This window comes from Malaclemys terrapin, chromosome 4, assembly GCF_027887155.1.
Source record: "Malaclemys terrapin pileata isolate rMalTer1 chromosome 4, rMalTer1.hap1, whole genome shotgun sequence".
In the NCBI taxonomy this organism is placed as follows: domain Eukaryota; kingdom Metazoa; phylum Chordata; order Testudines; family Emydidae; genus Malaclemys; species Malaclemys terrapin.
This window is the reverse complement of record NC_071508.1, coordinates 110,219,870-110,232,406: the sequence shown is the minus strand read 5'-3', so window position 1 is coordinate 110,232,406 and position 12,537 is coordinate 110,219,870. Positions and strand designations below refer to the sequence as shown.

The following is a 12,537-nucleotide window of genomic DNA, read 5'->3' as shown; positions in this document are numbered from 1 at the left end:
GAAAGAGATCTTCATCAGAATGCAGTGACGCACCTTTTGTGCCATCCCAGCCTCCAACCCAGATTCCATTGGGCAGCTGGGGAAACCCTACCCACCTACAGAACTTGAGCCAGGGGAAGAATAAAAGATTTTTTTATTTTAGAGGAAAAAACCTTAAACATGTGTTTATAAAATTAATTTACAGTCCCCTTTCAGGCTGGTTTCAAATGAAAGCCAAACCAACACCACACTAAAATGGGGATATTAATGATTTCACAGCTGTAGCATCATTCCACTTACACAAGCGTCCCAGAAGAAAACGTGCAGATGAGGCAGTAACCATCATTACCTTACGTCTTGTTCAATCAGAGACTACGGCCACCTTACTGTGCTGTCTGTGACGTTACCATCTCAATATCTGGAAGGATTGCTCCATGAGAAGAGGGCTCTGATACTGGGAACTGCTGCGTGATGAAGGTCAGGCTGGGAGCAATGTTTTCAGTGCTGCAAAGGTAAAGCTTTGCAGATGAATCAGCAATAACATGCTGCTGTTCCACCATACGTGGTGGGGAGGGAAGGGGCTAAACAGTAACCTCTAGTAAGATGTAAGCTTATGCTTTCAAATCTCCATTTTCTTCCCTTATCAATCAGGCTTCTCTCGTCTCCCACCCCCTTCAGGCTCTTACCAAATCCTGTCAGCTCCTTCCTTTACAAACTAAAAATCCATCCTTTCCCATTGCCAAGAACATCCTCGTTAACATCAAGGTTACCTCTCACCTTGAATACAGTAGAACCTCAAAGCTATGAACACCAGAGTTACGAACTGACCTGTCAACTAGACACCATGTGGAACTAGAAGTAAGCAATCAGGCACCAGCAGAAACAACCCCCCTATTCTCTGTCTCTCTCTCACTCACACTCTCACACACACACACCCCGAAAACCTCCGCAAATACTTTACTCTGGCGGTATCGCATCTTAAAGGTAAGCACATCTGGGCTGCCTGTCCCCACCACCCCTTACTTGCCACAAGGTGGGCAGCCACTTACAGGCGGGAGGTGAAGATGCTGAGGTTCACAGGCACAGAATAGGAGCAGCTCCCCACTTTCCTGTAAGCCAAGGGTGCTGTCCTCTTCCCCCCTCCCCCCGCAATCTTGAAAGCTCAGTCCAACCCGGGAAAGAAGCTAACTGAGCTGTTTCTGGAGTGTGAGCTACTTGAGCTGGTGCCCGAGCTCCTCCCTGTGTGCTGCGCTCTAGAGGAGCAGCTCACTTTTAAAGGGTCACAGCCGGCACTGCACGCCCACTGATGCAGAATGCCCCAGGGTGCCTCACTCCTCACCCTTGCAGCCAGGGGGCTAGAACCAGCTGCCTCTCCCAACTCGCTAGGCAGCCACTTACAGGTAGGATGTGAAGACTGAGATTCGTAGGCACAGGTGTGAGCCCCTGCTCCACGCAGTCCACCCTGAGGAGCATCCCATAACATCTTGTTTGGAGTCATGAACATTTCAGAGCAACCTCCGTTTCTGAGGTGTCTGCAACTCTTGAGATTCTACTGTACTACAACTGCCCATCTCGCTTTTTCCAGCCTGCTGCTCTACACCAAATGCCATCTCTAAAATCCTCACTTGCATTCAAGGGAATGGGTTTAAATGTTTTTAAAAGTAGACAATTTTTAAATTAAAAAGGAAATAGGTGAAGGTTTTAAACAAAATCACAGTGGGAAAAATAGAGGTTTAAAAAAAAAAAAAATTAATTTTGTCAGATCAAGCATTGGATCATGTATTTGCCTTATCTTATTGCTGTTGCCCTGACTTTGAGTCTTTTCTTAACCTCCATTTTCAACTCAAGCTACTCCATTGTTTTTCTATCTGTTTGTACAGTGCCCGGCACAACGGGCCTCATTTCTGAATGAGGTATCTAGGTGCTATTGCAATATAAACAATAAATGCACTGATCTTTTCACTATTTTTTTTAACCTTCCACATCCTGTGTAAGATTCTCCTCCAATACTGCACCTGTACTCCTGCTTTCATCCCTATTCTTATTTGAATTACAGTTGTGCTTAAAGGCCCCCCTGCTTGGGTCCCTAATGTGCTGGGGGTTTCACAAACGTAGTAAAGAGATAGTCTCTGCCCCAGAGGAGTGTACAGTCATGGCTAAATGACAACATGCAGCAGGCTGATGAAACAACTGGCTGGGGAAGGAGAAGTGTTGCTGCCTATACTCCTGCCAAGTCACCTGCTTAACTGGCTCATTTGCTGACTCCTACTCTCTTTTTTGTGCCCTCTCCCATGCCAGTCCTCACACTTGGAACTCCCGCCCCTCTTTATGCCAAAGAGCCACCCAGTCTCCTTGCAGAGTGCTAAGGATCTTGCCCTAAAGGAAATAAGTCAGTGCTCCTATTTTTGAATTTTATCTGGTCATTGTGTATATGCCAATATTAGATTGTAAGTTCCAGGGGACAGTGTGTGCTATCTCCACAACATCTGGCACGCTTGCAGCAGTTAGTGACAATGCATCATACGCCTACACTTATGCCATATGATAATGTTATATATCCCATGCTTAGGAGAATAACCATTCAACTAGGTGTGTGGTTGTATCAGAGCCTGCACCTACGAAAAACCAGGCTCCCAGACATAAATAGGACTAATTCCTATTTCTGCTATCCAGGCAGCAATAGCTGAACTGAGGAAGAGAGAGGAAGGATGGCCTTTGTGTGCCTAGAACATTAGAGAGAGAGGACGTCTATATTTAAATAAGACACCTGCCATGAGGTGCTTTCACCAATATAGCAGGCATAATTGGACTAAAGTGTCATTCAAACCAGGCAGAAGATTGAATCCCATCCCATCACACACAGACTAGGCATCTGTGACCTCCACCCTTGCTAGCTGCTATTCATTATATATAGGAACAAGTTCACACACTCCGAAAAAGCATTAACTGGTACAGATCACAGAAATCCATCTGTTTAGCTGCACAGGTCACTGAACACTTAATCTTGGGATTCCACTCTCTTCAATAGCTCTATCCTGAATGGAGAATCTAGCTCAAGGCCTTTCTACTGATACTCAAAGCTCTCTGCTACCTAAGTAATTGCCTCTCCCTGTGCAAACATGACCCCTCACAATAACTATGTTGTCCAAGAATAATGAAGCTGTTGACTAGTAAAGGGGAAGCTTCTGAGTGAAGGAGACAGAATGGAGCAGCTGGACCTAGAGTCCAGAACTCGCAAACAGAAGAGATAGGAATGACTATAGACTACACATTCAGAACTAAAAGCAAAATGAATCTTTTCAACTTAAATTTCCCTCAAACATGTCTTCACATGCAGACCAGCACAAACAAGCAAACAAAAACCTTCAGACTAAGCAAAGTATTTCTCTTTCATGCTGGGAAAGATGGAAGGGAAAGATGATTATATTTCTATTTTTAAATATGTTGGAGGTGCTTGGGTGTTGTGTTAATGGAGGCTGCAGAAGTACCTAGCCAGAGTGCTATAAAAATATAATATCTTACCTAGTTTTGTTTCTTTCTTCAGAACTAGGAGTAATAGCAGCTGGAGCTGAAGGGACCAAAACATGTTTGCCTTTCCTGTGAGGAGGAAACAAAGGCAGGAGAAATATGGATTAAGTGTAACGTGTACTAAGAGGCTTCTCTCTACGCCATACCTATCTCTCTTCCTCACTATCTAAGGGAAGATGAATAGCAGCAGGAAGTGCTAGTCTGGTGCTAGGTGTACTTTAATCTAGACAATGCAACTTGTGTTTTGCTGCTAAAGTCTTCCTGCTACAGTAAGGAGTGATTGAGAGAGAGACAGAAATGCAGAGTTCAAAGATAAAGTACAGCAAGTTTCTGCTCTGCCACTCAGTTCTAACTACAGGCATACAGGGGACGGCTGTTTCAACTCTTTATTTACAGAGCCTAGATTATCCCCCCCTATTTAGCCACTCTGGACATTAATTCAATTTCTAACTTCAGTGACCATGACTCAGTGATTAGCTCATCAAGTCCATTCCCCTTCTGATTTACAGGGAACAAACAGACTCCCTTAGCAGATGATATATCTAATATTAAGTTTATCTTAGTCAAAAACAACAGAAAATGAAGTTTAAATGACAGATTTTGGTTTTCCAAATCCAGTTTGTGAGCAAAGCATGAAAAGTGAGTAGAACATGGTGTTTTCCCTAAATGAAATACATTAATTGGACATGACCCTATAAAACTCTGCTATATGTAAGATTATCAAAAGTGAACACATTTCTAATATAGCATCCAGCTGTATTCCCACTAATGGTGTTTGTTGGAGCTTTTTTTTGTCATGAGTTTCCCTGTCATCTTGGACAATGAAATGGGACTGATCAGTGTCACTTTTTAGTTACCATGCACACACACAAATGTTTTTATATATTTTATATAGTTAGATATGTTTTTAATCTCTACTGTAAAAAGGAAACAAAATGGTCAAAACTTCCATTCATGTAACACTAAGGCTCAGAATTTCAACAAACACACTCAAAGTGTAAAAGTTACTAGTCCCACCTCACCCTTTACACTCCCACATTGCACATAAAGCATTTTAGATTAGTATTTGAGATCACCTATATATTCTTTAATACATGCAAGCATGATTTATGTTTCTTAACCTTTCAGTTTCCAGTTTGTAAATCAAGTTTTCAAAGAGACTTCTAAAGCTACTTTCACAAATTCTGAATGTAAATAGCAACATGAGCTATATTGTGAGTACAATTTTAATGGCCAGTTCGTGAAAATTTCAACACATTTTTAACTTTTTTATGATTGGCCAGATTCTTTAGCTTTGCCACAGACAAAGCACAGCTTTCATTCTGTTTATGGGACACTTCTGTCATTAACTGAATAGATTATCTCTTTATGTTCACTTGCTAAAGATAAGCAGGAATCAGTTAAGCAGTGTGAATAAAATTAATCCCATTTCGTTGGTCTAGACTCTAGGACGCCTCTCTGTCCTCTTCACTACTACAGCTACTTTTCTTCCTCTTCAGAGGTATCCTAAACTACACATGAAGACTTAGTAGCTCAACCTAGAGTAAGACTAAAATTAGCTAAAATTCCCTTCTCCAAATTGAGCGGGAATATCTTTCTCTCAGCCTGCACAATTACTGCTTAGGACAGGTTCAGCATTAGCTCCAGAATGGGGGAATCCAAGCAATCACCCTGGAATCACAGGAAGAGCTCTGTGTCCATCTACTACCATAGAAACAGAGCATTACCGTCGCTCCCGACCATTCATTCTTGCAAAGAGTAACCTCAGAACACATTCCTTCTGCTCCCATGTCAACTGGCCAATATCCACCTTCCCTTGCTGGATATTTGTCCTGAAAAACATCAGAGAGCAGATCAATGTAGTAGGAGAATAAGACCAAACAAAACTCTTACCATCCAGCATAAAATCTCCCTTTTTCTGAACAGTGGACACATAGGAAATTCAGAGCTATGATTGAAAATCCTAAGTTTCACCCAGCTGGTCAATGATATGTAAGCAGAAAATAATCCTGCATTGGCAGGAGATGGACTATACACCTTGATCAATCTTCCCCACCTCTTTAAATTCCACAGGTTTTAATCAAGAATAAAATATAGGGCTTTTACCTCTAAGAAAGGCCCCATGTAGTCTGCAAAAATTGGACCTAAATTCTATGGCAAAGTACCTAAATTCTGCTGCAGTCTGATGGACATTCTGGAAATTTTGTGGCATCTTCAGATAAATTTCAAAACCAGAGGCTTTTATTAAATTAAATTTAAAAAGGTATAAAACAATCAGTACAGTAGCTTGTGTGTTATTGATTTTGATATTATATTACATTTATTTTATACAGTTGCCCCTTTTTCAGTTTCCATTGTGCCACAGATTTTTGTATTGACAATGAAGAACTGCTTTGAGAAGAGGTCAAGGGAGGTGTGCAACTGAGGCTTTTGGCCCACAGGGAGGCAAGGGAGACAGAGGTTGCAAGAAAAACACATTAAAATGATCAGCAAAGAAATAAATAACAGCGCTGGCATTTAATTGTCATTTTTAGGTTCAGTGTTAATGTTGCCCTTTCTATTGTGTTCTGCCAGGTCTGCAGCAGCAGTCAGTCCTGAACGGTTGGGTCTGCAGCCTCCCCTCCAATGCTGAACTTCTTTCCTTCCCTCCCATCACAGCAGCCTCCACAGAGATTATTAATCAGGTTATTGTTACTACACAGGGATTTTTAAGACTTAGGTTTCATTCCTATGAGCCAGGGAGATGGACACTAAATCATCTGATGTTACATGTACCATTTCTCTGCCTCCTGCAGGTCCTTGTACACACTATTTGTGCTGTAAGCGTTGTTGTTAAACGTTCTGATTTTGGGGTACTCTTCCTTCCCTGCAAATGCCTCCATCATTTTCTTCTGATAGGCAGCTTGGGCCACCTGCTTGTAGCACTTCCTGCTCGACACAATCTCACGCTTCACCTGGTCCAGAGCTTCTAAGAAGAAACTCTCTACCTCACTCCTCTCATCCAGGATGTTTTTGGCCAGTTTCTTCACTCGATTCATCTCCCGATCCTTCATCTCCAGCAGCTGCTGCAGCTTGTTGATCTCTACCATGCCTGCCTGGTTTTCAACTAAAGCCTGATGCCGTGTCTTCTGAATTTCTGTTTCAAATTCTTGGGTCATGTGACCTAGTGCCATCTCCAGTCTCTCCACCTTGTGCTGCAGTGCTTGGATCTGTGCTTTTTGCAGAGTGACTTGCCGGACCTTTTCCTGAACCAAACTCTCATTGGTTTCCTAAAGGACAAGAGAAAATTATTTGGATTCTTATCTTGGTCACCCTGAACCTCAGAATTCTTTCAACAATAACAGCACATGGGTTACATTAGACTGATGGATACTCCAGCACTTCCATGCTGGAGTGCGAGTAGTAATCTGGGTCAGGGCTCTGCCTGCAAGAGAAGCAAGTTGAAGAGTGTCTGATCTGCACACTCCCCATTGTACACACTGAACTCCTCTTAGAGGGGCACTATAGGAAACGTTTTCTATTTTCTCCTCCACAATTAAAAGAACAGAATAAGAGCCTCATGTCTCTTAAGATAGCTCCAAAATCCAGTAAATTGTGGATGGGTCTGACTTGGAAAGGTGCTAGTCCCAATGAACTTGCATCTGTATCCAGAATTTGGATTTCAAGGGCCCCTTCCTAGGGAAGAATGAAATAGAATTAGAAATCAGAGCAGGAACCTTCTCCTGCAGAAGAAAAGCTCTGTCCTCTTCTAGCTGCTTCTTGATTTTTTTTAGCTCCTCTGTCTCCTTCAGGTGATAAGCAAGAGCCTCCTGAAGACGAACATTCTCCTTAAACACTGCTCTCCCAGTGCTGTCTAACTGCCTGGAGAAGGCGAAACAAAACACAAGAGGTGACATCACAGCCTTTTGGGTCTTCCTATATTAAAATCAATACCCTAATTTCAGAGAGAGAATTAATTTATAGGACTATCACTGAGACAGCTTCGCTTCCAGCACCAGGGCTGTACCAGAAGATGGGGGATCATGGAAGTGTCACTGAGACAGCAATGCCTCAGTATCTGGACTGGAGCCGAAATTAGTCTTATGGTAGAGATGTTCGGATGGTGATGGTGCCTGCATTTAAAGTGTGAAAGTAATATAGATGCAGCCAAAGGCCCTTACCCATTTTCCCACAAAGGGTCCCTGTTGTGTATAGTAGTGTTGGCTGCCTGGCAGTTATTTGTAAGACCAAGAGTTACACTGGCTTTCTGACTCCTCATTGTAACTGGGGAACAGATAACGCAAATGGCTTACACAATGGCCTCATGGTGGGCTCTCTCTGCCAGCATTACTATCTTCTTCTCAGCCTCTCTTTCTAGTAGTTGCTGAAGGGAAGAAAAGGCTGTTTAAATACAGACTGAGACTATGTGGTACTAAAGATAAAATCAGACACAAAGCATTTTTCTAAACTCACATACATGGGATTAAACTGGCCGCTGATGCAACCCTGTATCCTAGAGGAAGAGAGGGAGTGAGCAGTCACATGCCCCTCTTGAGGGCACTGAAACCACCTCCCCGTGGGAGTGGGAACAGAGCAATTATATGGCCCCTCAGGGATCCTGATGCTCCTGTGACTTTCCCTGGAAAGCTGCACCCAATTGCCACATCATCTTATTGTATTTTTTTTTTTTACAAACACTGATGATTGTAAAATGTTCATCAAACAACAGCCAAAGCAACTCAAACCTGGGTCAATAGGGAAAGTCATATTGTTCTAATATGAGATTCCTAAATCCTTTGTAAGGCACTGTACCTTTTCTTCAATGAACCTGTTCTCCAGCCTTCCAAGAGTCTCCTGATGTTCCCTGTTTGAGATTCTCATATTCTCTTTTATCTATGATTTAAAAAAATCCCTTTAACAATCGTGCTGTATTTCAGCCTTTTAGATAAAAGTGTAGATGAAACTGTCTGGAGAGGCATCTCCCAGTTTTTGTCTTGTACTTATCAGGCCCTCGTCAGCTCCTTGCATAATCTCTGCCTCTTCTCTACCTCTCTTTAGTCATGTTACACTTTCCTTCCCTTTCATAATTTACCAGCTCCCTTGTTTTTAAATCATTCTCAAGCTTCATTAGCATACTTTCCACTAGTCTGTTAATAAATATACAGAACACGGCATAGACCCTTGTAAAACTCTCCCCAGTCTCACACAGCTAGTTACATTCTTTCTATTCATTCAGTCATCTGTGCTATCCAAAACCCAGTACCCCAATTTCTTTGAGAAAATTCTGCAGAAAGGTATATTTCATACCTTACTTCTAAAAAATTATTTATTATTTGTATTGTGGCACCAAAGAGGTTCCAATCATGGATCAGGGCTCCATTGTGCGAGGCACTATACGGACACATAGCAAATGATAGTCTCTGCCCTAAATAGTTTACAATCTAAGTGACTTACTTGTGTCAAGAGATAAGGCAGTCACTGCATTCAATCTGCCTATTGAACTGGGTATTGAGAAATCATGTTATATCATTTATAAACCCTATGGTGCTTATAGCCCAAATACTAGGTCTTCTGTACATATTCTTAAAGGAGGCGTAAGCCCCTTCTGGTATATAAATTGACTGGATCCCAGGCCCTGCAATCCTGGCCTAGTGCAGAAGGGTACGAGTCAAATGTTAGCAATCCAAACTCACCTCTGTAAACAGCTTTGAGATCTATGGATAACCATCACTACAAGTACTAGATACTTTATTATAGGGCTTGGATTTGGCCCTATATTTTTCTCAAGACGTTTGCAGATTGAACATTTGTTGTATTTGTCCTCAGTATTGAAGCTAGAATAAACCTTTTAGTAGCAATCTTTCCATTTGTTGTGCTGGGGGCAGAAGCAATTGAAGAAGCCACCACCTGGCTGAAGTTGGAAATTATTCCTGTACTAACCAGCCAAGTTCAAAAAACATACTGATTCTTTTTAGGTCAAATAATGCTGACTTTATATGGTCTCCCCCAAACTATATACTAGTTCAGGAACATATAAGTCTGACCAATATAGTGCTTTCTACACTCACAGTAAGCCCTGGTTGCAGTAAACAGTCTAATAAATCAGCCTGGTGCATCTGATGTTCTTTCCATAACAGTCACTCACCATGCCGTAAAGGTGGCAGTATCACTTCTCATATAAATCGTTACAGACAAAATCATGTAGAGCATGTAGTTAGTACCAGTACAGGTTACCATGTCGAATTAACAGTTTTAAATTAGATTGTGTTAGTATTGCTTTCAGGCCATTAAAACATCCAAAATTAACACTTATGACAAACTTACATCTTCCAGTTCCTTCTCCATATGTGCTTTCTTCTTGCGAAATTCTTTTATTGTTTTCAGTTCCAACTGAATTAAGCCAATTTCTCTGGCTTTTTTGCTGAATTTCTCCTCCAGATCCTTCAACTGCACAGAATAATGTTCTGCCTGCAAATCAGAAATTCTAATCAAGAAGGGAACAAGTCACAACCATTCAACAATATCACTCTTGGAAATGGACAGCCAATGCAAATTAATAACTTTTATGTGCAGAATTTTAAAAAGTCACTAAATTAATTAGACTTATCACTAGAAGGAAAAGCAACAAGTTGGATAGAATCAAACTACCAGCAAAAGAGGAGGCCTAGAAAGAAATATTATGTTTAGAGCTATCTTTTAATAATACGTCAATTCCCAGTCTGTTCTGTTCCTTGTTATTTTTAGGGATGGATGGGCAAGAGGTCCTTGAAGAGCCTACCTCATGCAATTTATTGCTTAAGGGCGGGGAATAGCAGACTTCTGTAGTCTGCAAATTAGACATGTTTCTGTTGTATCTCTGCCCACACCTTATCTATAGGTATTATTACTGGTATCTGAGATAGCAAACCACACTCACAGCTAGAAAGGCCTTGTATAGTCCCCACCCCACTTCTCTTTTGCAGGTTTTTTCCTCATGCCAAGGGTTTACCTCAAAACCTTTACTGCATATCAACTCTTTCTAACTTGCTCATCTTACTTACTATAACCAAAACCACTGCTCAGCCTGCTGTGAAGGCCTCGTTCTGAGGGAAAAGAGAAAAGTTCACTCACCACTTTCTCATTCTCTTCTTGGGCCTGCTGCTTCAAATCTGCCAGCTGTTGCTTCAGTTTTGCAATCTGCACAAGATGAAAATAGAGAAGCCATCATCATGGGGAAAACTCAGTGGGTATTCACCCACAAAAGCTCATGCTCCAAAACGTCTGTTAGTCTATAAGGTGCCACAGGACTCTTTGCTGCTTTTACAGATCCAGACTAACACGGCTACCCCTTTGATACTCTCCCCCAATTGTTTACCCCTCCTCAAGCCTCTTTATGGGATCACATCAAGAAAGCTACAGCAACACAGAAAAGGCCTCTCATTTATAGGATTTAAGTGGGGACTGTGGGGGAGGCTGTGTAGGACTGTGTACGCTGACCCTACACTGATTCTGTGTTGGCAGAATTCCTCATAGGCCACTGCAGCCCCCACTATGCCACTAGAGCAGCATATGAGGCCACGGGCCACAATGGGACCCCAGAATCAGTCCCCCGCTTCTTGTACTGTATGTTTGGAGTTGAGGCTCTTTGACCTGCCCACTCTCTCTTACTGAAGAAACCCTTATAAGTGTCAACAGGGGAGCAGAATCAATCACTGTGGCTGATATTGGAGAAACTCAGAACAAAGTTACACAGATATTGTAAAAACACTCCTGGTCTCAGGAGCAAATGTGCATCTAGCTTTGACTTCACATATTTAAAATATGGCCTGCAGGTGTCAGAAGAGGCTGACTATTGCTGGTCCTGCCAAAGGCGGTCTAATGCAGGGAAGATAACTCATTAACACTGTACATCTGCTTTAAATATTTGGGCAATTCTGGATCCAGTTACTTTCACTAGGAAACTTGTCCATATTTCCAAACTAGAAAATTGCAGCTTCCTCCAGTAAAGGAGGAATGAAAACAGTAAAGATGCACATCATCCATGCCAAGCATCCTTCTTTTGGATGTGCTCAACTCACCCTGTCTGCTTACAGCATCCGCCGAAAGCATAGTGCGACTGGCAGATTGTTGCACCTTTCCCACAATGCTCATCAGAGCTGCCCGGAGCATGTGCAGAATATGTGTGGTATATAGAAGATGATATTACCTGTGCGCCATTTTTGATTTGTTCTATCAGCTGCTTCAAAAGGCTCTTATGCTGCATGTGCACCATGAGCAGCAGGTCCTATGGTTACCTCACATTTGCTGGGGACATTGTGGAGAGTCTGCATCTCCCTCTAAACCTGCTGTCAAGACATCCATCGGCCTGCAGGCTGCTACACCGCCACCTTTGGTGTGGATGCTCAGAGGGGTGCAGGGAGTGGTGGACAGGTTTCTTCGTTCTCTGCACATACCTGCTCTTCTTTCTCCACATCCTGCTTCTTGAGAAAGCTGATCACCTCGACTGTGTCCTTCTCCAGACGGTGCTGCTGCCATGCCAGCTCCTCATTGTTCCTGGCCAGCGTACGTGCGGCCTCGCGATACTCGGCCCGGGAGATCTCGGTCACCTCTAGTCGGGCTTCCCATAGCGCTGCATTGGCCTTGGCCCGCTCAGCCTCAGACTCCTTATCCACCTTCGACTCAGCCTTGCCCCCCTTCTTCGGCCTGTGAGGAAAAGCTGAGGCACATGGGTACCCCGAGGCCCCTGGAACTCCCACCCCTCTGGGACCCCAAGGACTCCCTCTGCCCTCTCCTCCCTCTGCCCTTCGCTCCCGCATTGCCTGGTTACCTGCTCCATTATCTCCCTATTCCCGCCCCCCCTTACCTCCCCCTTTCCCTTCCTCCCCCCCCGCTCCGCCCTTCCCCCGTTACCCTGGTTACCTGCCCCCTCATCTCTCCACTTCCCTCGCTTGCCAGTTACCTCCCGCGCTTCGCGCCTTTCCCCTTCCGCATCTTGGCCCCGGCGGGAAGTTGCGGGCGTCGATTCGCAGCACGGATCCGTCTCTACGGAATCTTTGTGACAGGAGCTCGCGG

The 12,537-nt window shown here is 43.2% G+C and overlaps 1 protein-coding gene across 2 annotated transcripts; it reads right to left on the bottom strand.

The window, feature by feature from the left end:
* Positions 1-116: 116 nt before the first annotated feature.
* BBOF1 (basal body orientation factor 1) lies at positions 117-12,535 on the bottom strand. 2 transcript variants are annotated; one of them, XM_054025461.1, is made up of 11 exons: positions 12,425-12,535; positions 11,919-12,168; positions 10,597-10,662; positions 9,811-9,954; positions 8,299-8,379; positions 7,800-7,870; positions 7,224-7,368; positions 6,283-6,776; positions 5,235-5,339; positions 3,502-3,576; positions 117-483 (listed from the first exon to the last, which is right to left on the bottom strand). In XM_054025461.1, exons 1-11 carry the CDS (start codon positions 12,454-12,456, stop codon positions 363-365), a joined length of 1,584 nt encoding a protein of 527 aa, XP_053881436.1. In that variant the 5' UTR covers positions 12,457-12,535; the 3' UTR covers positions 117-362. The 2 variants fall into 2 exon arrangements, with proteins under 2 accessions (XP_053881436.1, XP_053881435.1); XM_054025460.1 differs by lacking the exon at positions 12,425-12,535 and having other exon boundaries at positions 11,919-12,281.
* Positions 12,536-12,537: the final 2 nt, after the last annotated feature.

Excerpts from the sequence above, each read along its gene's own strand:
- BBOF1 (XM_054025460.1), bottom strand. The coding sequence starts at position 12,281 with ATGCGGGAGCGAAGGGCAGAGGGAGGAGAGGGCAGAGGGAGTCCTTGG. Across the intron at positions 10,663-11,918 it reads ATGTGGAGAAAGAAGAGCAG|ATTGCAAAACTGAAGCAACA; the intron begins GTATGTGCAGAG and ends CATCTTGTGCAG. Across the intron at positions 7,871-8,298 it reads ACAGGTTCATTGAAGAAAAG|CAACTACTAGAAAGAGAGGC; the intron begins GTACAGTGCCTT and ends TCTTCCCTTCAG.